A 25944-nucleotide genomic window follows, 5' to 3' on the forward strand; every position below is an offset into this window, starting at 1 on the left:
ATGCAGGTGGGCGACCTGGAAGGATCCCCAATCTTCAAAATCAACAAGGTCGCATTCTACTCTCTCCTAAACTCACGCTACGACGACCACCCCTCCAACCAACTCGTCCTAATCCCCTCCAACAATCCTGACCAACAAGAGCCACCAACAGCATTCGCACACCCATGTTCCGCCCTAATGAAACTCCTCTCAACCGGCTCATTCTACTTTTCGCCCACATACGACCTCACCCGTGCAGCCCAGAAACGCTACACGAGCGGCACGAAAAAGGACTCACAAGACCCGTTCGCGTCCCCGATATCATTCGATGATAAGCCATGGAGTAATTTATTCGAGAATGCTGATTCTCATTTCGTGTGGAATCGACATATGCTGAGTCCGCTGTTGACAGTCAGGGAGCAGGAGCTGAGTATGGATGAGAAGGTGGAGGTGGACAAGGGCGGGTGTCTGGTACAGATCATGCAGGGGTTTGTGGGGATGGTGGATTATAGACAGGGAAGTTTTATGGCTAGGATGGCTATTATTAGTCGGTTGAGTTGTAAGAAGGCGGGCACGAGGTTTAATGCGAGGGGTTTGAATGATGATGGACATGTGTCGAATTTCGTTGAGGTATGCCAGCGATGCTGAAATGATCCTGCTCGGATTTTTTGGTCTTCGGCGATCCATTCAATCCTACGAGTGAGTTAACTCGTTTCGGTTCTTTCCATTAGAGCGAGTTCTTGTTTTACACCAAGTATTACGTGCTGTCGTTTCTGCAAATCCGTGGAAGTGGTAAGCCTCAATTGTTTTGAAGGCAATCAATCATTCTTGATAGTGGCTCATTTTTGTTTGCTAGTACCCGTATTTTGGGAGCAGATTGGAGTTCAAGTGAGTGATGTTGGAACACTGCTCTACAGTCGAACATGTCTTAATCTCATTCTCTTGACTAGCTACAAACTAAAATCGATATCGCCAGAGGTCCTGAATCTACTGCTCCAGCAGTGAGAAAGCACTTCTTGGTGAGTGTGATTCATGTTTCTGAGAGCCAATTCAGAAACCCAGGGCCAAAAGAGAGCATCCTGATGCACCGGAGACAGTAACTTCTTTTGCCTCTCATCACAGGAACTACAAGAACGATACGATAAGGTCCATATCATAGATCTGCTATCTCAGAATCCATCATCGGCTGAAATCGGATTAGGAGAAGCATACCGGTATCATATACGAGCGCTCACGGACCAAAAGATGTATATACCGTATACGCCATTTGATTTCCATGCGGTTGTTAAGCAGGGTGATTATGATCGAGTGAGTTGGTACCTGAAACAAGTAGCATTAAATGCTTGTCCGAGTACGGCTTTTTGTAAGTCTCACACGTTCCTCCTTTTTTCTTCAGTTGAGCATCCTACTCCAAAAACCAGATATCCGAGCATCACTAGATGACTTCTCCTACTTTCTTGCTGACACGCAAAGTGGGAATCCAGTCGCACAACAAAATGGAGTTATGAGGATTAATTGTTTGGATTGTTTGGATCGGACTAATGTTATTGAATGGTAATGACCTGATATCCATAGAGTGTCTTTTTTGCTGGTTGCTAACTGGTTTCTTCAATAGTCTCCTCGCACGCTACATTATCGAAAAGCACGTCGCATCCACTGATACATCTGGGTTTAATCCATCTGAAGATGTCACGTTTGTGGATTTGTATAATAATCTATGGGCTGATGTATGTGTTGACGTATCAAACGCAAAACAAGGATGTATTCTATTCGGAATTGTATCGCTGACATCCATCTTCTGATTTCTACTTTAGAATGCAGACATGCTGAGTAAGATATATACCGGAACAGGTGCCATCAAATCAGCATATACTCGGAAGGGCAAACAGACCTTGATGGGATTCGTCACTGACGCAGCCAAGTCTGTAAATCGGTTTTACATTAATAATTTTCAGGATAAGGGCAGGTGTGTACTACTGAGGTTTCCTCATATTCGCCTTCTTCCGGTGAATATTTTTTGTCATTCCAGGATCTAATTGCTCTTTGCATTTTAGACAAGAAGCAATTGATCTTCTGCTCGGCAAAACAACACTCCAATCTGACCCGATACTTCTACGAAATCCACTATACGAAGAAGTCGCTGCCGAGATGGAGAAGCGGTCGAACGAGTATTCGTCAAAGAATAAGATTAATGTTGTGGTTGGCACATTCAATGTGAATGGCAAGGGTGGTGAAGGTGATCGGTTGGAACGGTGGCTGGTGTCCGAGCGTGGTATGTGTTAGTGGTTGTGGATATCCAATCCTTTGACAACTTCTCCAGATCGTCTTGTGGCTCATCGTGATATACCTATTTCTTTCCACCCCAATTAGCAAAATCACCTGACATGTACGTCCTTGGAATCCAAGAAATGATTGAACTCACAGCAAACCAAATGATTACCGCCGACACAGCAGCGCTCCGCCAACGATGGGACGCTACGCTCCTAGACGCCATCAACAAGACATCACGTGTCCCGTATGTCTTGCTGAGATCGCTGCATCTCGTGGCGTTAGGCATATTCATATTTGTTAGGCCTGAACATGCTGAACGGATACGCAACGTGGAAGTGTCGATGAAGAGGACGGGGATGGGTGGTATGGCTGGTAATAAAGGTGGAGTTAGTGTGTCGTTGAATTTTAATGATACGAGCATGTGCTTTGTGTCGGCGCATTTGGCTGCTGGTAAGCAATTTTGCGGTCTACTTGTTGGATTTTTTGCGTAATTTGTTCTGACTATGTTTTGTCTGTCATTTTTTAGGCGAGAAAAACGTAGATGAGAGGAATCGAGATTATAGGACTATTACTGATGGCCTTGATTTTAGAGGGAAGCTGGTTAAGGATCATGAGTAAGCCATCCTGCTACGATATGTCTCATTTTTTTGTGCGTTTCCTGACCACCATATTATTTTCATAGTTTGGTATTCTGGCTGGGCGACTTCAACTACCGAATCAATCTAACGAACGAGGAAGTACGAGATTACGTGAATCGGAATCAGTTGGATCATTTATACTTGTATGACCAGGTATGACTTGCTTGCATTCAAATTCGCAAAAAAAAAACCGTTTCGCTCAATTGACAATTCTCACTTTAGTTACATGAGATGCGTAAAGATGGAGCTGCTTTTGAAGGATTCCACGAAGGTCCTATAAGGTTTAAACCCACGTACAAGTACGATAATGGCACCGATACGTATGATTCTGGCGAGAAGGCCAGAGCCCCTGCTTGGACGGATCGTGTGTTGTGGAGGGGGCGTGGTGTAAGTACTATTCTGAAACTTCATCATTCGTTGTCAAGAAAATGGGCCTGCTCCCTGTCATGAAGACTCTGTCGCGGATCCTTTTTTGCCGATGAATGACTCCTCAGTCTCACGCCTATGCTCTTTTCACGTAGATCAACCTGCTAGAGTATGATCGAGCAGAACTATACTCATCAGACCACCGACCAGTCCGTGGTGCCTTTGAAGTAGAATGTCTTGTAATCGACCGCCCGAAACGAGAAAAGATACGGTCTGACCTCTACAAGGCTCGCGCTGGCACCAGCAAGAACATCTCTATCAAAGATAGTAAACCTGCACCTGCTCTCCCACCAAGAAGAGACAACAAACTCCCTAGCAATAGCAGTAATCCAAACATGTTCCCGACCTCGAATGGCGGCGTAGTCCTCAAAACGCCACCGATACCGCCACCATCACGTAAAGCCAATGACTATCCTACTGTGCCGGCAACGTATGCTAGAGAGGATTTAGGTCGTAAACCAACTGAAGCTAAACCAGTTGCTAGTAATGTTGGTAGTAATGCTAGTTTGGCTAGTACAACGAGTGCAGCAACAACGATATCGTATCCGCCAGTGCAGTCGAGTTTTGCGCGGGAGGATTTGAGGACGAATGTGACTGCTGCTACAGTCAAGACTCCACCGCAACCGCCGCCACCCAGGTTGCCTAATCGTGGTCCTGCTGCTACGGAAAAGGCAGTGACGAGTGATGCAGGTGCATTGCCTGCTCCGTCGACGGCAAATGCTAATTGGTGGGATAAATAGTTTGTTAGATTGTTTGGAAGTTTTGGTGGTATGGTGGTTGCTTAAATATATAGAGTATTCTGCATCGTCATACTGGTTGTTGAACATGTTTTAAAGTTTGCCTCTGTGTTTTGCTTGACTGTGTGAAGTGTTTGGAAAATGGACTAACAAATCAAGCTTGTTATTTCATGAGATTAGAACAATTAGTGGTGATTTGTACCCTCAACAATACTCCGTTTGGAATCGTCAGGACAACATCATCATAAGTGCGTTTTTTGAGTTATTTTTGTAAAATTTGGTATTTGCGTTTACCTTGAATTCACCATCAAATTGCCATCTCTTGATTCCTTTGTTGAAACACTCTAGCTACAGCCGCCTACTCATATCCAAAGCACGGTCTAGCTTGAGAATGCCTTGAGGCATTCTCATCAACATAGCAGCCATTTTGGTGCAAGGGAAGAGGAAATAATGAAATCCATACGGGTCCAATCATCTGGACCAACCGGCATCTCGGACGCGTTCTACAACAAGTGTGTGTAAATGTCGAAGTGTTTAACAAAATGTGGCCAGTCCTAGTGTGATCATCATCCTCGAAATCGGATGGGTATGGCAATCTAATCGTTTCAAAGAAACCCAATTCAGTTCACCACAGTATGACCAGTAAAGGTGTTATCACAGTAATTCAACCAAAGCCATTCTCTTAACCCCCAAAGAAAAGCACACAATAGCAGAGAAACATGACTTCAACTCTTCCTTAAATAAAATTATCTATATAATATTCACATAACTACACAATGCCCCGCACAAACTAGCGGCCCATAAAACAAACACACAAACGGAAACAGCACTGCACCATGCACACTCCATCCATCCAAAACACTAATCAGACCCATTTGCACAACATCCCAACCACAGACACCAGCTAAAATACCAACAATCCCAACAGGTGAGATGCATCTCAACAGGATCAATTTTATAATCTTGTGTTGAGGGGATAGCGATATGATTACGGGGACTGCGATTACACCTAACAGCAGTGACAGTGATGGATTCGTGGTTGAGAGGGATCCAAGCGTGAGAGCCATGAGGGAGCATATGGCACTGTTCAAGGTTTCGTATGAGGGTTTTGTGTTGAAGGATTTACTTGTTATGTTTTGGAGTGTCGGCGTGATGATGAATGTTATCAGAATGTCTGTTGTGAGAGCCAGTGCGAGGAATACTAGCATGGCCTGTAAATGGAAAGGGAAAAGAATGAACCAGCCCAAATGAATAATGATGTGTTTTGATTTCCAGACATCCCACTCTGTTATGACACTCACATCAACATGCACCTCTCTAGCCACCGCTTTAGCAACAGAAGGCAAGTAAATCATTACAATACCACCCAGAAACGACGACACCAACACCCCAGCAGGCACAAGCATCTCTCGTTTCTGAATCGTGAAACTCGAGACATGCTGAGGTCGAACTAAATATCCAGTCTCTTTGTCTGGTTGAGGACTTTCAGGTATCTGCTTGTCGAATGTCCAGTCACCAGCTCTCCACCATAATGCCAATGACTGGCGAAAAAACCGAGGAGGTGTGAGTAACTGACCAAAAAAAGTCTACGGACGTGAATACCTGAAAGACAAGAGGCGAAATCAAAGCAATTATAGGTCCAATATACAGCGAGATGGGAATGAATTTATCAGGACTGGCCATAAAGTAAAACCAGAAAGAGTGATGTAGATGTTCCAACAGGTTGTTGAAACTACGTAATGTGCTCTCCAGCAACCTGATGCAATGAATCTGTGAGCTTGTGTTGGCATCGAGAGGACTTGAAGACCGTTTTTAACCTCGCTATTGTAACCATATTCAACGGGGTATTCCCACTAGAATCTCGAATCCCAACTATCGTAATAGCTTCGATCTTGTACCTGAATGGAAAGAATTCAGCCATCAGGGTCCTACCAATTGTTCGATTTGACTCACTGGTTGACTCACTTTGGAAACAACGAATGACTAGCAACAGGCAACCCCAAAGCCTGCCTCTCAATCATCTTCATCAGAGCCTTCAACGCAGGTATGTAATCACTATTCCCAGCAGGTGCTTCGGTACCCAACGCGACAGGAACATTTTCATATTCAGCACATCGAACGACGGTGGATATGATGTCTGCGTTTGATAGTTGGCCGTTCAAGCCCTCTACATTGTTGATAGAGGGTGGCTTGCGTTGAGATTTTCGAGAGGGACAAACATATCGATCGAATGAATGAATATCTCCACAGATGGTGAACGTACCAACAACAATCCCAACATGTGAATAATCACCATCACCATCAAACTCTATATTAATCGCCTCCATGATGACGCCACCGTGATATTCAAGTGATTCGTATTTCATGCCTAGACGTGAGGAAAGAAACGTCAAACGCAGAGTATGATTGCGAACTTAATGCAAATTTTGAATCTCTTACTCGACGATTCAGGCTTCAACCCATGATAAGCACGTAACCATGCCTCAGTTCCAATAGCTCCTTCATCTGTGACTAAAAAGATCAAATCTTTGGCCCAAAATGACCATTCTATGTGCAAGAGGTTGTGTGTGAGGACCAAATGACAAGGACATCCGACATTCATATCTTCACAATTGCGAAGTGTAGCAAACATCATGACATACTCCTGACAAACGACGCAAACGCCATCATGTAGCTGATCCCATTCAAGTTTACTAAAGGATTAAAAAACGCATCAGAAAATTGCCACATTGTTTCTGAATTCCAAGTTTTACGTGATCCATCACTGCGAGTCCAAGGAGCAGAGATAACGATACTCTCAGTTCCGTCTCCTCGTGGAGCTCTGAATATTCCATATGCGTTGACTCCAGAGACAGCCTGTTGAAGTCAAATCACAGATTTGCACTGTGGATTTCTTGGCTTAACACGATTTTAACATGAGCTTACCTGACTCCAAGCATCAATCGTAAACTCCTGATGAGTTGCATCCAATCCCAGTTTAGCGAGTTCGGTTTGAAGGTATAGTGCACGTCTACGAGCCAAAAAACTATTCAGAAAGTCCAAACATCTCCCACAACACAGTCAAAGCAAACCACAACGACACATACACACTCGAATTCCCATCTCTAAACACATCCTTCATCGCTTGTTGATAGCCTCTAGCAACAGCCGCCTCCTCATATCCAAAATACCGTCTCGTCTGAGCTGGCATCAATGCGTTCTCATCGACATAGTAGTCGTTCTGATGGAAGGGAAATGGGAATAATGAAATCCATATTATGCCGATTATATAGAAGATCCATCTATTTGTAATATGTTTGTAAATATATTTGAACTGTTGAAAGCATGACAGTTGATGTTGTTGATTTACCCATAATTCGACGCCAATTTAGCATAATAGAACATGAGCTTCCGTTGGCGGATCATTCTTGATAGGCCCGGTGGATCTTTGCTCTTGCCCCATCGTTGCAGGAACGGTAGTCGTTGTCGTAAGAACTGCATCGTGTTTGATCAATTGTGGGAGTTTTGAAGCTTGAAGCTAACAGCACGATGAACGCGACAAAGCACACAACAGAACGCAGAAAATTGCTATTTTATATCATTTATATGGTTATTGACAAAGAAGAAACTTCGACCCACGCGGGTTTCACACATACAACAGCAACCATTCCCAACCACGTCCACCTTTATCCTTTATATAGCCTTCTCAGCCAACGTATACAAAAACAATCCAAACCCAATACTGGACGTAACCGTTCGGACCAGATGCATCTGTTCCCATTTCGACAACAATCCCACAGCTTCACCCTCACTCTTCTCCGCATTGATTGTGAACAACCTCTTGTTTACAGGCATGATTCCAACAGCGGTATACAATAAAATACATCCAAATGCACTTGTTGCGACGGCAGATGCAGCAACCAGTTCCTTGATGGCGTCAGAGCTGTGCAAAAAGTATGTGGCGATACTTCCTGTAGAGATGACACAGAGTGCGAGTGGCAATTGGACGACACCGGCTCGTTTGTACAGTTGCTAGTAGTGGACATGAGAGGCGGTTGTTAGTCTCTGGGTGCCGTTTTAATGTCATGCTTGTTTCAGATATCAAAATTTTGATTGTTGATGTCGACGAATACTCGATCAACCGGGTATCAAAGCACATCGAATCAACTTAGTAAACAATTTCTATATTATATCATATTGTATTGGCACTTACACGCCAGAAGAGTACACGTCCATTCACAGTTGGGATGGTTTCGTTCATAGCCTTGATATCAACCATGCTGATGCACAATGCTTGCCCGACAAAGACACCTGATGCGGCTGTAGCTGCTAATAACGCACTTGAAGGAAGCCTTTCCATGTTTACAGAGTATGTTGATGTTTGAGTGAAGTTTGAACGCCTGTCACTTTCGGCTGAACCACGGCTGCACGTGTCAACAACGAAGCAAGACAACGTTGCTTTGCGCTGATCGGTTATATCAATTGCTGTAATAGTACGTGACAAAAATTAGTAATACTTTGCAAAAAAATGTACATGTCAAGACAAAATGGTTAAAAAGTAATAAGCATTCTCATCACCAGTCTCGAGATAGCGCAAAGGACATATTCTTCTTGATAGCAAGAGAAAGCACTCAAACAAGTTTAATTGTAACCGTCAATGGATGTGGCAAAAAACAACTGTCGCGAAGTTGTGACTGGCCATTCACTTCATCCACAAGCGCTGATATAGCAGCATTGGTATCTAAAGGAAAGCCAGTTCAGAACGTGAAAAAAAACTACTTTGCGGTAGAGGGCATATCAACTGCGAAGTTGCTTTTCTTAAGCGTGATCCTTCCGTCCTTTAAGAGCCCACATAGTACCCTCACGATCAGTGAATGAGTAGCAAACGGTTTGATTATAAGAAGTCTCAGGTCTGATTGATTGATGAGTAAAATTTGTTGGGAGACCTTGTAATAGGACGTCATGATGATCACATCGTGGATTTCGCAACGTGAATTGCGTGTTGAGTGTATTTGAACCCTTTTGCGTGGCATGCTTGTTAAGTTTTATTAGGATATTCGACAATCTGCATTCCAACCAAACACCCAATTCGTAATTCCAAATCTGGCAAATGACAAAATCGTTCTCCTTCATTGGAATGTCGATTGGTGCCAGTTTTATACATTGGAACCAAGCCCATATCTAAAAAAGGACAAAAAGGTGCACAATGTCACCAACACTATTCAATATATTCAGTGATCAAACAACACAAGACTCACATTACGCTCTGGCTCAATCCACTCAATCCACTTTTCACTTTTCAATGTTCATCCACTATCAGACAGCTCCTACTTTAGCACAAGGCTGAAGTGGTTGTCCTGGTCTGGCTAAACGTTCCAATGACACGTTCTGGCTGCCTCGTAAGGAAATTGACCAGAAGCAATACATTCGCGAAAAAAAAGCATCAACCCAGATGGATCAGCAGTTCGAAGTTCATGCTTGCATATTCCCATTGGATCAAATCCTCCAAATCGTACTCCAATGCCAAGTTTTGGTCCACTATTCAGCAAAGCGCCCCTCTTGCATACCAACTTGCAAAACTCATAAAATCGTCCAAATGTAACAAACATGACCATACTTCATTCTTCATCCAGTGATATTCTCTATTGCGGAAAAAAATCCACAAGTTCGCAATACGTTCCCGCTCTTCCTACTTCCACCAACAGGTCAACGCAACCCTCGTCACCTTACTATTCAGCACCTCATGATCCACAGCCCCACTCATAAACACCACCACTCTCCCACCAACAGGCGCAACATCCACATACTCTCCACCACCACCATCTAAACTCGGCGTCGTAATCCTTAAACACCCGCCGCTAACCTCCGAATTCAATGCAAAATCATTCAAATACAATATAGCCGTAACACGTCTTTGTTCCACATCATTAATGTCGTCTACCGGGAACGCGTCTCTGTGTTTGGTATATCCACCCTGCTGCTGGCCCGAGTAGAGGGCGAGTTGTATTTCGGTTGCGTTTGGGTTTGTTGGGGGTGAGAGATGGAGGAGGGATGATATGTCGGATCTGAGTGCGTCCATGCGAGAGAGGAGGGATGAGAATGCTGGATGGTTGCCTGGTGGTTTGTCGTGGTGGAGCCAGGCGATGCGGTCTGTGCGTGCTGTTCTGTCTCTGTATGGATCGTCACCTGCGAAAGTGGAGGTTGGTTGAGGAAAGGGAAGACGGCAGCATGTAGGACATGTGTCTTCCTTGAGACGTGTACACTGCTTTTTTTTGGCTATACACACCTTCACCTTCACGAAAATGAGCAGCATCAGTCATCCCACCACTACCATCCAGCTCTAGCGCCGCACATCTTCCATTCCAAACTTGCTCGTTAGTAGCCAGCCTTCCAGTCTCCAACATAACAAACCCCCGTTCGTATAACTGTTGAGCTTCGTCCTTTGTGAGCACCTGAAGTTCGTTTGCTTCCGCCGGATTTGTATGAAACAGCCTTCTACATAGCTGTTCATGTGCATAAATAATGGATTAGATCTTTCGACACAATGGTGGATAGCTTGATATCATACCAGCAATGGCGGTGATTGTTCATCAAGCATATGCATCATTTCCTCCTCATCGATTTCGACGATTTCTTCCTCTTCTTGGTCATGATCATAGTCGTAGTCCTCGTCCAATACACTATTATTGTATATAACGTGTCCAGCTCTCATCATCGTTTGATCAAACAGAAGAAAACAATCAACAGCAACAAGCTTACTCGTCCGAGAATTCCGTATCGTCATCGACCGAGTCACTGACTGTATTCGAGTGAGTAGCTATCTTTTCTATTCGATCTGTAAGCTTGCTAGTTGAGCTCATCTTGATTTATATGTTTTTGAATGTTTGGTGCGGTAGAGAACTATGTGATTTGTAGCCAATTACGTGAATTTACACCTATTTATTAATCATATGCATATCCTTATCTGTATTTAGATCATGAGCGCATCAGCAGCCCCACCTGCACCAACATCAACAACAGATGCCTTGAAAAAGAGAACCCCATCGGACTTCATTGTCGGCTCTATTGGAAGTCCCGTCATGGTAAAGCTGTCTTCCGGCGTCGATTACAGAGGTATGCAATAGGTAGTTAAGTGTGGTGTCGATTGGTTGTTGACTCGGTGCTCTAGGAATATTGTCGTGTCTGGATGGATACATGGTACGTGAACATATACTGGTTTTGAATCCATATTTTTGTCGCTTCTTCTCTCTCATACATATCGTCATGCCATAGAACATTGCACTGGAACAAACTGAAGAATGGGTCGATGGAAAACTGAAGAACAAGTATGGCGATTGCTTCATAAGAGGCAATAATGGTAAGGCTGGTGATTGGGAAGTCAATTCAAATTATCGTTCAGTTGTTTGACTTTTTTTCTCTGTTAGTTTTGTACATAGCAGCTCTGTAAACAATTTAGTTGTATTCTCGCATGGTTTCTCAAGTTATAATATATTTTGGAATCAAATATCCTTCATGACGTTACAATGTGATTTGGTTTAGTTCTTGGATACTAGCGACTTCGTCACTTAGACTTGGCAAAAAAAGTCGGCGCACCAACATATGATGTAGTTGGTATCTTTGGTATCTTGAAAGTAGTTGCATACGGCGGTAGAAGAGGTGCACTACAACGATGGAAGACTCTTCCACTCAAACTACTAGTAGGTGTACGGACACCACCACAGACTCTTCAACATTGCTAATTTGCTTTTGAGTTTCCCACACAGACAAGGTGGTCTCAAATTCCACAGTTTCATACGATATTAGGCCATCGGATAATGGGATAAATGGGACTCAAAATGTCTAGAATGTCGAAATAGGTGGTTTGAGTAGTGATGAGGTGATTGAAGGTGGACATCATAACACCACCTTTGTTGTCGTTTTCTTGTGATTGCGTTTGTAGAGAAACCAGAATGCAAGTGAGTGTCTGCTGCACAGAGGGCAAGCAGAGGGCATAAAAAAGGCAGAATGAAAAGTCTTTATACTTCATGATGCAAAGTGCCATCTCACAACCACGTCTCGAGACAATATGATCACAGCTGACCTTTAAAGTCTGAGCAGGCATTTTGGGAGTCTAAACACCACATTTGGAAGAGTCAATATATTGACTAAAAAGAAACCTAGATAGCAGTGTCCTGGATTCCCCTGTTCTTTAATGCAAGTATTTGCCCTACCAGCTGTTACACAACTCTCTTCAGACGGTTCTGGTCCCATCGACAGAGGCAATTACAGTAAAAGCTATCCCGTACCGTCAAACACGACTTGGAAGAAGGTGAAAAACATTCAGCATCTCTGCACCTGAATATGGATGTAAACTCTTACATCAGCGTCTTAACTCTTCCCAGCCTCGTCACTCATCTTGACCAGCAGCAATCATAGGATCAGAGACAGATCCAAGAATTATTGATTTGAAAAGTCAACTCAAGCACTCGAATCATTCGAAATACCAAATCAACAATCGGTCTTCAGCTCTGGCAGAAGCTCTATGATCACCTAGTGCATTTTCAGGTCTTCCAGTGAAGGAAACGATTGCAAGCTGAAAGTCCAACAATGTGTATTAGTGGAGTTGAACGTTTGCTTCCAATGAAACCGCTCGTGCGGCGAATGAGACTCTCTGGAACGACGAGATATGATGCATGTAATGAGATCCAGTCGGGTTAAAAACCTGGTGGCACAAAATGTGGTGTGAGCGATGTCGATGGTGTAGTTGGTCTTGTTTGATTCCAATACATACCACTCAGGTTGAATAGCCAGATCCAGAAGAGTAAATGTAGATCCAGCATTAAATGCTCGCTCTCAAGAATTATATCTGATTCGTTCAATCACTAACGAGCAAGCGGATCAACGATACTCCAATCAAGCGAGGCGGAGCTTTAGCCACAGGCTTCAAATTCAGTGCAGACGAGAGCCAGCTCCATGGATATCTTAGGAATCTTGAAAGCTGCTTTCAAGATACCTGCTGCTGAATGCAGACTTTCTGTCGAGAATAGTAGTCTTCCACGTCAACCAAATCTGATGATTTGATGTCAAAAACATGGCATCACAAGATGCACAAGATGGTAGGGAGGCGATGAAAACGCTGTTTTCCCTGAAAAAGCAGTACATATAAGGCTATCCTGGTAGTCGAGTCAGTAAAATGACAATGGCACCCAACATACAGCGATTATTATGAAAACATTGAATCACGTACAATCAAGAGGCTCTACGACTTACTAGATCTAACATCCATCATCCACCCAGGATCTCCCATAGACCACGAAGACTGATGTGTACCTTGCTCATCCAATCCTATGATAGCCATCAAGCAACGTATCGGATCTCTCTATACCCTCACCGGACGAAGGGTGGATCTGGATTTCTCTATACCCCGAAGGGTGGATCTCTCTATACCCTCACTGGACGAAGGGTAGATTCTTTCTTATGTAAGTACTCTATGCCGTCACCGGACGAAGGGTGGATCTGGATTTCTCTATACCCCGAAGGGTGGATCTCTCTATACCCTCACTGGACGAAGGGTAGATTCTTTCTTATGTAGGTACTCTATGCCGTCACTGGACGAAGGGCGGATGCTTCTACTGCTATACCCTCACTGGACGAAGGGTGGAGTCGCTTTTGCTATACCCTCGCGGGACGAAAGGTGGGGTTTTTCTTTTTTATAGGTTTCTCTACCCTCACTGAATGAAGGGTGGATATGGACTCTATGCCCTCACTGGACGAAGGGTGGAAATGCTACTTCTATACCCTCACGGGACGAAGGGTGGACCCAATGTGGCCATAGTCTGTCCCAAGCCTGATTGAGAAACACAGAGGGGGTACAACCTGTTGCTGCAACTAGTATTCTGTGTATTGGCCGTAGGATTACTTGTAGTTGTGAACGTGTGTGTATACGATCTGTTCTAATTAGACTTCTTAACTATAAACGTGCAGTTCGGAACCAAGCTTATATTCTAAAATCTACTTGTTGAATACTACCTGAGAATACTAAATAGTCGACTTGACGCGTTGTTGGAATGGGGAAATGTTGGAACTGGTTGACTTGTCCTCGAATAGTTGAATTTCAAATAAGATAGTGAAGCAGGGACATAGAGAGCCACCTGCATATATATTATAGATATTAACACTCAAGTGGAGATCACTCTGTACTTTGCATTCTTTGTCGATGTAGGTGTTTGGACAACTGAAAATTGCACTTGCTTGTTACTGCGGAGGATTGAAAGAGGCTCAAATATGAGTTAAAGGGTGCTAGTCATGTGATGTTTCCAATCGAGACATTGCTTTACATGTATTCGTTTGGTTTGAACTCGACATCAAAAACAGTAAAGACTTGCGTTGTCACTGACCCCGATCAACCCCGAATAGATATGATAGTTCCAAGTCATCGATACGGCTGGTAAATCCTATATAATTCGAATGATCATCATATCCAACCATGCCTTCGCTCCCATTCCTCGTACTGGATGTGATTTTCAACGAGGCAAATGACAAGAAAACTTTGCATCAGGCTGCTCTCGTATGTAAAGACTGGAACGACGCAGCTGTCAGACATCTATATCGAGAGGTGTCGTCCAATGATAAAAGGTTCTCTGAATCTTTCAGGTGGATTCTCCGAGGAATCACTTCCCGAAAACTCATGTTCTATCAACATGCATTAGATAGCACAAAAGTATTAGGTTTTAGATTTGGCCATGAAGATTTAGACCATTCCCGCCATCTCTTCAAAAGTAAGCTGCTATCGGTATGTCCCAACCTACAAATACTTCGCATTGGATGTAGTGACCTTGGCCTTCTCCACGACGTATCTCCTAATCTCATTGAGTTGCGCATTGATCAATCGTATTTGGGTGCCACAAAATGCGGTTGGAACCTCTCAGACGATGATTGGTTGTATTTTGTAAATCGTCACCCTCTCGTCGGCACACTTCATTTGGATTGCCATACTATTCCAGATAGAGTAAAGGCCGCCATATGTGACTGGAAACTGGTGAAATTCGGCACGTGCCATAAAATAGATAATGCCACATGGGCAGGCCTGCTGAAGGGCAGTAAAGAGTCGCTACGAACTATCGATATCGTCAACCGGAGCTCACAGCCACACACCGCCGTCTCTTGTACAGCACCAGGAGCTTTCCCAAATATAAAACACGTGAATGTCGTTAATGGTAGAGTGCCAAATGATTTCCTGAAGCCTCTGGCCGGCTGCCAACTTGAGTCGCTTTGCCTTAGTATGGTCGAAGGGGTTGAACCGCAAGGTGAATGTCGTTTGTTTAACATTCAATTTGACAATACTTACTCACCAAAAACCGAACTAGATCTTGAACCTATATTGCAAAAGTGCTCGAGGACTTTGAAGAAGCTTACGCTATACTTACCAGAGGATATAGTCTCGCCGGTATTTCTCCTAGACTTTCCCCTTTTGAGAGAATTGACGATCGGGGATGGTGATTTGCAAGCCGGCCAGTTGCTCGCCAGAGCAAGTCCTTTGGAAAAAGTCACGTCGCTGACCTTATACGGGAATCAGGGTATAGAAACCGACTATGACCGTTTGCCCATTATTCTCCCCAATCTCGAATGTTTTGTATTCTATGCCTCAGACGACACTGAGTTGACCGAAGAAGTCGTAACTATGACTATTGCTCTGCAAGCATGTCTGAAAAAGTTTGAGTATAATATGAATCATGAAGATGGTGAATATGGGATATCTTACAATGCAATCATGGCCGCTGTGAGGTTACGACCGCCTTCATATCCAAACTTGACATTTGGTGGAAGAGGGAAAATGCGATTTGTTGGAAAAATAGTTCAGGGTCTCCGAGGCGATGGAGAAATCCAGAATAATGCACTACGTCAACGCGTGGCTGTCGCCTCAAAAGGCAGACTGGAAATCGGAGAATATTGGGATTTCAAAGTACACCTTCCTAGTTGAGGTGAGTTGTGCTTGCACCCATGTAAAGCTGCCCATTGCTGATCATGCATTCACGTCTAGATCGAAACAAAGTAGGCACGATACTGGAATAGTTTGCAAATAGTGACTGAGAGGGTTGGAAGGTTTATGTAGGATTGTGCTTTGTGTATTGGGTTCTGGGTTGCCACCGTATGGAAAATAGCATTTAACAACATGCCTCGAGGAAATAAGCTTGTATTCCAAACAATGTATTCAAACACGTATCCGTCCTCACGTCGTATATACCAAATTCGAAGAAACAACTCCAAAGCGGTAAAGCATCAACAGCACATCACAAATAGGTATTAAACAAGCATGTAAACGATGTTCCGTAGCAGGAAAACGACCATAATCGTCCATGGTTGTTTGATTTCATTTTGCGTCATTTTGCTTCCCAAGGACACCGCACTTGCGAGAGGCAAGAAGGTTACGTCTAGATAATCAAACGTCTTCTCAGACAAGTTGATTAGAATTTTAAATGTCCTTCTATCCATTTGAAGTGTATCCGCAAAGCGCCGTGCTTTCTTGTTTTGAAACTACCTTCTAGTTTTTTTGAAGAGTACGTAAACAGGAGAGCTTCGCAAGACTGAAAACTGGCTGATGAGATGTTTAGGTACGTACACATGCCTTCTATGTCTCACCTTGAAAGTCACTTGCAAGCCGATACCTCTGCAAAACAGTTTCAAGAGAAATAGGGTGAAATCTCAAACGGCGCCGACAGGCCTTCAGATTATGCATGATTCATCTTCAGATACTTGAGAAAGCATTTGAAAGCTCATCATCTGCATCAGAACCACTGTCGTAGTGAAAATTTGTTGGATTTCATTTCGCAACTTTTCACATCATTGAGACATGGAACAGGCTGATCTAGTTGAAATTTCTGTTTTGGAGTCGAATTCGACCTGTTGAGTTGGGTTGGAGTGATTTTCAACTCCTTTTTTGGCCTATCTCAAGAATATGTACCTTGAATGTATATCAAATCTGCCGTTGTGAAGATCTCATCTGACCTATATTACCACGGAGCGTTGCCTATTGTCATTATGGGATCTCTCATTGTCTGGTTCACCAACTCCAAGTTGGAGTCATGACGGACGAAGATAAGCCACGGGTCAAGATATAAGCGAATCCTCTTGATCACGCAAAGCGTTGCTCCTTGCCCTTTCAAATGTGCTGCTTGCTGTTGCTCCTTCGTGTGGCGCAACTAAAATCTTCAGAAAACGACATTGATTCTAGACCAGATTTTGTTCAAGCGTCACAATAGGAAGGGAGGCTCGTGAGCCAATTCGTTGCGTTGAAGCACATGAGCTTGGTGCAATTCGAGGCCTGGTGGCAAATTCACTTCAAATAAGATTTGGACTGAGCAACATTGTCGTACAATCAACGAAAACCGAATTTTGCAGGGCATCATGTTTCATCAAAGCTTGGTTACAGACAAAGGATGAGCAGGTAGTATCACTCCACTGCATTCCCCAAACCCAACACCGGGTGCAACATGAGCTGTAAAGGTAACTTCGTCACCGTCTTCCAAGAAGGTCCTAGATTTCGTGTATACTGCTTGTGAGTAATCCGGTCGCTGAGAGAGATTTTTTTGTGCTCACATAAATTGTGGTCGTTTTTGCTTACCTCTTGATCCCATCATGAACTTCAAAAGCATCACGTCCATTCCACGAGCGTTCCAAGAAGGATCCCATTTCGCCCTTGTTCTGAGCGAAGACAAACACACAGTCAAAGTCAACGCAGCTATGGTCGAAACATAGTGACCACACAAACTTCTTATACTTACAGGTCCACTGATGGTTCCAGTTCCACACATATCACCAGGTTGCAGATTGCAGCCCTAAAAGATGCCGATACAAAATATCAGAAGTGACGCAAAAAATCCTTTTGCAAGGTTTATGGATGTATCTTACACCAACACTATGATGCGCAATCATTTGACGAGGACTCCAGTAGAGATACTTGTAATTCGAAGTAAGCACTTTAGTAGATTTCGTCGATCCCGATGCTAGACCAAACAGTAAAGAGAAAAAACGGCCTCAGTCATTCAAAATGGCTCCAATGCCAACACCAACCTCTCCCAGCTCACGTTGCATATGAACTTCCAGCTCAATATCATAACAAGCACGATCCGAATCTGGATCTTGCAAGTATGCAGATGGTTGAGGCGTTTGCGTTGGCTGTGGTCTTTTGTAAGCTTCAAGAGCTTCTAAAGTGACAATCCACGGTGATATCGAGGATCCAAAGTTTTTGCCCAAGAATGGACCTTGTAGAGAAAAAATAGAAACGTCCATCAGAAAAAATGAAAACCACCAAAATGATGCACGGACCTTACCAAGAGGCACATACTCAAACGCTTGAATATCTCTGGCACTCCAATCATTCAACAACACAAACCCAAACAATCGATCTTCAGCTTTGGCGATAGGAATCGGATCACCTAAAGCATTTGCAGGGCCACCAATAAAGAAGGCCAATTCAAGCTCAATATCCAGCTTTTTGCATGCTGAGTATGTTGGAGTAGCAGTCATAGCTCCAATCAAACCATTCGGGCGGCGAATGGGAGTTCCCGAAACGACGATGGATGATGCTCGGCCGTGATAACCGATTGGAATGTGAAACCTATTGTTAAAAGGAACGTGAGTAGTTTGTATTCAAGATTTTTGCTTCCATGCGATACCAGTTAGGTTGAATAGCCTGTTCCGGCCCACGGAAGATAGATCCAGCATTGAATGCATGTTCTTTCGAAGCATAAAAGTCCGTATAATCGCCAATAGCAGAGGGAAGATGTGATTGGGTTTGTGCAACAGGAATCACCGCTTTTGACATCTATAACAAGGTATGAAGTTCAGTATATCGAATTTATAATTAAATTTGAATTTGAAATCTATATTGTTATAACACGTACTAGAGCTGGATTACGCTTCAATCTGTCGTCAACACCAGTCAACAGATTCTGAATTGTCGTTCTGGCTTCAATCCAATGCGGACGCGTCAATCCCATAAATTCATTGAGTGTTGGCTTGCTGAATACATTGCTAGCCATCGAGGATAGTAATGGTCCATTGAAACAGTTGGCGTCTGCAAGAGCTTTGATGTCAACAACGTGATGTCCCAAGATGGTAGCTGGGCGTGGTGTAGGCTATGCGGGTAATATGTGAATATCAGTGAGTGTATTACCTCTAAAGCGATTCATCACTTATGACATACATTTGATGCTGTACTGATGATTCCAAATGGAATGTTGTTGATGCCAAAGTCACCACTCTCTGGGACAATAGTACTAGACATTGATCGATTAATACAAAGTGTAGCTTTACAAGATGTACGTGTGCGAGAATATTTCACTATTGGACTTCTTGCCAACTTCATAAAAACTGCGTGCTAACGGCTCGCTTTTCAAAGGCGTCGCAAAGTGCAGAGGATGTGCCTCGCACAACAGGTTTTGAACGATCGGCTCACTCCGCGATGTCTCCAAGATTCAAAAATAGTCTATTTGCAAAAAATCAAATCATGTCCTTTCAGATGCACTCCTTTGTTCAGAGTAAAGTAATTAGACAGACCAACTCTTCGTCTCGATGGTTCATGTTGGAGTCGGTTATTGTTTTGGCCATGTATTCGGTCAGCTAATGTGTAGAACATGTTTGAAGGCATGGAAGTTTGAGGTGACGGTGCAGGTGGTGATTCCAGCTGGAGCTGGATTGATGACAAAGATCTCAAAATGATGTTGAGATTGATTGGGTTGAGGACGCTATATTGAGAGATTTATTGCTTCTGCACATTAGAGATTTATTGGTTTTGCTGCATACTTTTAAGTCAAACCACACTAAAAAGTAGGTGAAACTCGTTCGCAGTAATCCCAATATAACAAGTGACGACCACCAGTTATTAACTAGCTCTTTGTGGAGGAGTAGTTTGTTGAAGGCAGCGTCGTAAATGGGAACCAGTCCATATCTACGGAGAGCCTCATCAAAAAAAAGGTGGAAAACGCTATAACATAGTCGAACGCGTCGACATTTGACATCAGGCTCTCCCAAATGCCGAATACTTTACCTTCAGCGTCAGATCCGACTCCTTCTACGTCTGAAGCGTTCACAGCAGCAAATAAACCCTTAACTCCCTACGCAACAAAGTCTCTTCCGTCAGTGACCACACCAAAAAATCTCAACGCCTTCAAAAACTCCAAATACCAAATACACCAGTTGCGTCAGATCCGTGAGTGTCAACAATCTCTATTAACCAAACAAGTCCACAACTCTAACTCCAAAACAAAACCCTCCTTCTAACCTCCCCCACCAAACTCTCTACAGATGCAATCCAGCTATCACAAACATGCGATATGACTTCTTCTTTATATTGCTTAGCGCCCTATCGTAAGTTCAAAATCAGTGAGACGCGCAAAAAGACATGAACCGCCTAAATCACACCTCTTCGCGTAATCTCGGAGGTGTACTTTCACCATGATACAGAGCCTTCATCATTGCCACTTTAGTTTGCTTCTTGAGCTTGTCGAGTAGACCAGATAAGATAGATTCGAATTCGATGGTGATTGATTTCAGAGGGTCTGATAGTTGTGCGAATGGTCCTGAGAAAGTCTAGTGACAGACGACGATATTAACTTATGAAAAATAAAAGGAGACAAGAAACTCACCATAGCCTTTGATTTCGTCTTTTTAGTCGATTGTGATTGTAGAGAAACCAGAATGTATGTGATGATCTTTAGCAAAAGAGTGTAAGCATATGCCCAAAAACTCCGCTAAATACAAGCAATACCTCTAGCAGCAATGTACAATCCCTCAACCAGTCCTGAGACAATACAATCACAGGCTCTTCCTTATAGTGTGAGCAAGCATTCAGCAAGTCTAATGAACAAAATCAAAATGAAAGCGAAAAAAGACGCAAGTGATATAGAATGAATGGCGGACGAACCTTTAACTTGACCCATAATCTCTGATACAATAGCATTCGTATCTACATCAATATGAAAGTTAGTGGAGCAAAATAAAGCAAAATAAGGCAGAAGCATTCGGGAGCATCATACCATCTGTCCCATTCCCTTCTTTAATCGGCTCCTGTAACCTTGCCACCGACAGCACAACCCTAGCTACTTTGTATTCACACAAAATCTGAAAGCGAAAAAAGTCAGCCCGAATACTTGACAACAGGAGCAAACAGTTCTTACATCAGGATCCTGACTCTTCCCAGCCTCCTCAACAACCATCTCCAACGCATCCCGCGATGCAACAAACGCAGGATCAGAGACAGATCCTGCACTTATTGATTTCAGAATGCGTGGTATGAGAGTGTAGAGTTTCAGCCATGTGTGCTAGATCATAAAATGCATGAGCTAAAAAAAGTTGGAACCAACGCAAGAATTGACGTTACCCCGCTTCTACGCGCCTCCCGTCCCCTCCGTATCCTACTCGCAATACTAGCAGTTTTACCATTCGCATTCCAATCAGCCATGATCGTTATGTCTCGGTTGTCTGAGTATGATGTTGCGACAGCTGATGAAAAACAAGGAGATGATTAAAACATCGAAAGACCCTGATCTGTCATTTACCTACCATCATCAGTCATCCACTCAGCATCAACAGTAGCAAAATAGTTGGCCAGACTAGCCTTGTCGACATTCCATCGTCGCAGGACTTCAATTCTGACTATTTGGCGATGGCATATGGCGCGTTGGATTGAGTTTCGGAGACGGTCTCTGAAATTTATGAATTCTGGGATCTGGTGCGATGAATGAAAAGAGATCCGTGAGCGATAACAAATACCCACTTCAATTTGAGCGAATGGTGTGCTAGACTAACAAACCTTTGAGAAGGTTCCGAATTTAAAAGCCTGGACAATCATTTCAGGTGTCTAGAATACACGATGAGCTGTCAGCATACCACATATCCTCGTAGGTCTGGGCCTTAAATATCAAACAGTCGAGCTTCATACCTCTCGTTCATTATTACTATATATTGTCAACGACCTCAAAAGACTCCTCAACGCAACATTACTCGTTCCTTCTTTCAAAATTCCAAATGATTCAATATCATCATTGTATATGTAACTACGTAAGAAAAAGTGGAAGATGAGTTCCAATCCATTCTGCCACAGTGAATGTTTCTGGATCAGTATTGCGACAAACAGTATCTCACCTCAACGTATCATACATAATCTGCTTGACCTCCAGCGTCGACGCAACATCCAGCGCCCTGACATACACTCCCAATTCCCGATATATACAAATCAGCATTATTTTGAATTGAAAGTTGTATTTCGATTTTTTGAGACCAATTTCGAGGAGGGATGCTGATTCGAATAGTCTGGCGATATCTAGGAATGTAAGGACGTTAGGTTTATTACAGAGCAAAACATGATCAAAAGAATGGATGGATGCTGTGATACACAACTATACTCACCACCACCACCCTCATACAAGTCAATCAAATAATGACACGCGAGCGACAGATAATCATCACCATACTGCCGTTCTTTTTCAGTCAGGTCGGTACCTAATTTAAGAGCATCGTCGTATCTGCTCATCATCAAATCCACTTGTTGGAAAACTTCGAGCGGAGATGTGACTGGTATTGGAATAGCTAGACGTTCGATTTTACGGATGTTTACTTGGCGTTTACATTGGTCGATTTTCTGTACACAGAAGGAAAGGTGTGATGTGAGTGACATGGAAAAAAAGACACCACACAAGAGAGTGAATTACCTCTGAAACAGAAGCAAAAGTCCCACTATCATATTTCTCACACAATGACTCAATCAACTTGCTGGCATCTGCGGTACTCAGATTATTCAAAGCCGGTCTGAGATCATCAAAGCAACTATACGTCACTCCAAATCGTTCGAAATAGTTTAACGCGGGTGCAACGAGAGATGATGAAGGTTCTAGTAAGGATATCTTGTTATTTAGCAACGAATTTCTTTTCGTTTCACATATACGTTAACAAGCACTCACCCTTGCTCTTAGCAATCAACCTAATCAGCAACTCAAGTTCAGCCAAGAAAGGACCTCTTTGTGGTTTCCGAGGTGATTCCGTTATTGTTGCTTGCTGATATTGCTGTATGAGGGCTTTGGCTTCATCGATTGGAATTTTTCTACGTCAAGGCAAAAAATAGTTGAAGAAGCAGTTAATGTGCCGTAGTCTCCACTTCAGAGCTCACTTTTTCTGAAATGTAGCATCCAGATAGTTTACATAGCTATCCCAATCATCCGAACTAGCAAAAAACCCCTCGTCAGTACGACGTCATGACTATACATCATTTCAATTCCATTACTCTTACTTTCTACCCAAGCACTCAACCCCCACATCCCTCAACTCATCCCACCTCTCCAACCGCCTATTCAGCCCCGACACCAACCTACTCCATTCCGACGGTACAGCACACAATTTCCCCAAATCACTCTTCAGCACATCCAGCGCTTCCTGATATTTAGCTTGCGATTCCAAAATCATTAAATACAGTAACAGCTGTTCTTGATCCTTCATTTTGGAATCACTTATAGCTTTTCCAATCATGCGTTCAGCTAGTGAATAGAACATGTTGGCTGGCATGGATGACGTGTGAGGTGCCTGTGCTGGTGTGGATGCGGAAGATTGTTTCGAGGTTGGTGGGAGTCCTTGTAGGTATATCGTCATGATGATCCAGAACATGTATCTGTCTGTTCGTGTGAAATGCTTGTTGAGTTTGATGGCGCTCTATTACAATGTATCAATTGTAAGCGTTTTTTTGCACAAACATCAAGTTTTGAATGACACACAAACCTGCTGAAGTTCCTTCGCATTAATCCCCGATCTCACAAGCGACATAAACCAATGATTCGCTAGCTCCTCATCAGAAGGTCGTTTCGTATACGCTGCCTCGTACATTGAGACCAAGTCCATATCTATCGCGGTAAGTGTCAGATCATCGGGCTTTCAACGGATGAGGGGTGGATTTGCGTTCCAAACATGATATTACGAGAAACTCACGTCTAGCTCTAGCACGATAAACCAGCGCAACAGCCTGCAAAACACCTTCATCCATAGATCCAGTGGCTCGCACTTCATTACAGAGCTGGAAGGCTTCATCCGGCTTGTCGAGACGTTCCAGAGATAGCGCTTTAAGTGCCTGTTGAAACAGTGACGTTCATGTTAGCGTCGCAAGAACGCAAGAAGCTTTAACTTCATCAACATGTGTGTTGAATACCTTGAATATGGGAGCCGTATCGGATTTCTTAATGTTTTTATTACATAGAGCCAATGCCTGTTTTGGATTACCAGCATCTAGTGCCTCTATTACAACAAGCTCAAATGTTAGATGCTACGTTTTCTGAAGTTTGGATGTAGGTCAAGTTTTTCATCGAACGTACCATAGATAGGACGAACTTTCCGTTCCAACACGTCCATTGTGCAGCTAGAAATGAGGACTTGGTAATAGCTTTCGTATTAGACAAGTGATGCCTGTTCTACATTCAATACTCGAAAAATTGTGAGAAAAACACTCGAGGAGCCTGTCGGGCATCCAGCACCGCAACGGAAGAGAGAAACACGAGAAGAAAAGTTTTCAAAGTGTATTTAGCTCGTATTGACACGTGATCGTTAGGACTTCACCGCTGGAGAAGGTGGTATGAAATAAACGTGCAAGATTAAAGTATGACTTGTACGTGGCGTTTCCTGTTATTATATATAGCTAATAAACACCCTCAATCGACGCAATTACTACATCCATAATCCTGCATCATCTCGTAAGTTTGTTTGATCGAGTCGGACAATTGGCTCATATTGTCTTCCTTCTTCAACCGTAAATAACAATGAGAAAAAGCGTATAAATCCACACTTCATCCTACGCAGACGGCAACCATGATGAATTCATACCCATATGGGTACCCACCAGACCCATATGCGCTCCCAACAACACCTCCTCGCTCGCCATACTATACACACCACCAATCACTGGAGTCCCCCCAGCATGGAATAGCAGCCTACCAACAAATGATGTATCAATCCCAGCAAGCCCAGTCCCAGCTGCCCGACTATATGATTCACGCAATGCTGCCTCGCTCCTCCTCGCTCGCTCTAAACCAGCAACATGTAAATGCAATGGCATTGTTGAATCAGTCTCAGATGCAACAGCAGCAGCAGCCAAGAGATACAAGAAGAGCTACACTCTACAAGACCGAATTGTGTCGCTCATGGGAAGAAACGGGCGGCCATTGCAAGTATAGCGACAAGTGTCAGGTATGAACCCGTTAGAGTTGGGACTGAAAAAGAAAAAAATAATGTGGTTTTGGATGCTCGCAGTGTAATTGTTTATTGGTGGATGCGGTAGATCTTGTGTGTTATTACATTGCTGCTATTCTGATGTATGAGATGACGTGCTCATTGTGCCTGTTACATTGATGTTGGCACCATTGGGATGGTTGTCGCCTTTCGAAAGAAAAGTGCACAGTATGTTGTGGACATTGTTTGAGATGTTGTTTGATGTGTGATGCAGTTCGCCACGTCATCCTTTCACGCATTGAAACAAGCATTTGAGCAAGGCCACCCCTTCTGGGTAGTCCACCCTTGAACCATCCAAACCCCACACTTATCAATGTGATACAAAATGTCCAACAAAAATCATTTAACTGACTTGTGACGTTCTCATCACTCCTTACTAGTTTGCTCATGGGATGGATGAACTCAGGCCTGTATGTATCTGTGTTGGATGGTATTGTCACGTGTTTGACTCACGTTGGTAATTTTTTGCAGGTTGACCGTCATCCGCGATACAAGACTGAAATGTGTCGAACCTTTTGGGAAAAGGGATCCTGTCCATATGGCAAGAGGTATAATTGCATATTCGATGTAGATCCTAAACGCTGGAGGTGGAAGGAAATACAGACACAAACTCTAATCGTTCAAATCACATAATTAGGTGCTGCTTTATTCACACAGAGAGAGGCCAAGAG

General features: G+C 43.4%; 6 protein-coding genes across 6 annotated transcripts; 3 read left to right on the forward strand and 3 right to left on the reverse strand.

Annotated features, from left to right (window-relative positions):
- SmJEL517_g03470 (uncharacterized protein) lies at positions 1 to 4054 on the forward strand (the record flags this gene model as incomplete). Its single annotated transcript, XM_031169398.1, has 14 exons — positions 1 to 609; positions 711 to 771; positions 836 to 867; positions 930 to 998; positions 1102 to 1287; positions 1376 to 1533; positions 1595 to 1706; positions 1794 to 1945; positions 2034 to 2251; positions 2350 to 2700; positions 2777 to 2864; positions 2933 to 3041; positions 3111 to 3275; positions 3410 to 4054. The coding sequence occupies 14 exons, from the start codon at positions 1 to 3 to the stop codon at positions 4052 to 4054; spliced, it is 2955 nt and encodes a 984-aa protein (XP_031024669.1).
- A 758-nt stretch (positions 4055 to 4812) lies between these two features.
- SmJEL517_g03471 (uncharacterized protein) lies at positions 4813 to 7531 on the reverse strand (the record flags this gene model as incomplete). The annotated part of the gene is made up of 12 exons (XM_031169399.1): positions 4813 to 5262; positions 5353 to 5592; positions 5654 to 5807; positions 5869 to 5949; positions 6017 to 6218; positions 6315 to 6419; positions 6491 to 6598; positions 6694 to 6744; positions 6805 to 6907; positions 6977 to 7061; positions 7138 to 7332; positions 7401 to 7531. The coding sequence occupies 12 exons, from the start codon at positions 7529 to 7531 to the stop codon at positions 4813 to 4815; spliced, it is 1905 nt and encodes a 634-aa protein (XP_031024668.1).
- Positions 7532 to 9719: 2188 nt separating this feature from the next.
- Positions 9720 to 10890, reverse strand: SmJEL517_g03472 (uncharacterized protein; the record flags this gene model as incomplete). The annotated part of the gene is made up of 4 exons (XM_031169400.1): positions 9720 to 10216; positions 10317 to 10533; positions 10599 to 10710; positions 10790 to 10890. The coding sequence occupies 4 exons, from the start codon at positions 10888 to 10890 to the stop codon at positions 9720 to 9722; spliced, it is 927 nt and encodes a 308-aa protein (XP_031024667.1).
- A 117-nt stretch (positions 10891 to 11007) lies between these two features.
- Positions 11008 to 11769, forward strand: SmJEL517_g03473 (uncharacterized protein; the record flags this gene model as incomplete). The annotated part of the gene is made up of 4 exons (XM_031169401.1): positions 11008 to 11143; positions 11199 to 11227; positions 11303 to 11387; positions 11600 to 11769. The coding sequence occupies 4 exons, from the start codon at positions 11008 to 11010 to the stop codon at positions 11767 to 11769; spliced, it is 420 nt and encodes a 139-aa protein (XP_031024666.1).
- A 5652-nt stretch (positions 11770 to 17421) lies between these two features.
- On the reverse strand, positions 17422 to 24400 carry SmJEL517_g03474 (fumarylacetoacetase; the record flags this gene model as incomplete). Its single annotated transcript, XM_031169402.1, has 32 exons — positions 17422 to 17542; positions 17631 to 17710; positions 17791 to 17844; positions 17918 to 18012; positions 18094 to 18270; positions 18340 to 18626; positions 18685 to 18833; positions 18913 to 19146; positions 19215 to 19318; positions 20058 to 20124; positions 20195 to 20236; positions 20301 to 20372; positions 20432 to 20599; positions 20656 to 20721; positions 20778 to 20866; positions 20934 to 20975; positions 21046 to 21130; positions 21187 to 21330; positions 21390 to 21511; positions 21572 to 21737; positions 21822 to 21869; positions 21951 to 22065; positions 22154 to 22331; positions 22418 to 22649; positions 22720 to 22898; positions 22969 to 23108; positions 23175 to 23228; positions 23295 to 23710; positions 23777 to 23898; positions 23984 to 24122; positions 24201 to 24286; positions 24364 to 24400. The coding sequence occupies 32 exons, from the start codon at positions 24398 to 24400 to the stop codon at positions 17422 to 17424; spliced, it is 4110 nt and encodes a 1369-aa protein (XP_031024665.1).
- A 453-nt stretch (positions 24401 to 24853) lies between these two features.
- Positions 24854 to 25906, forward strand: SmJEL517_g03475 (uncharacterized protein; the record flags this gene model as incomplete). Its single annotated transcript, XM_031169403.1, has 3 exons — positions 24854 to 25231; positions 25654 to 25683; positions 25745 to 25906. 3 exons carry the CDS (start codon positions 24854 to 24856, stop codon positions 25904 to 25906), a joined length of 570 nt encoding a protein of 189 aa, XP_031024664.1.
- Positions 25907 to 25944: the final 38 nt, after the last annotated feature.

This window comes from Synchytrium microbalum (genome assembly GCF_006535985.1).
Source record: "Synchytrium microbalum strain JEL517 chromosome Unknown SmJEL517_scf0018, whole genome shotgun sequence".
NCBI classification, from domain to species: domain Eukaryota; kingdom Fungi; phylum Chytridiomycota; class Chytridiomycetes; order Synchytriales; family Synchytriaceae; genus Synchytrium; species Synchytrium microbalum.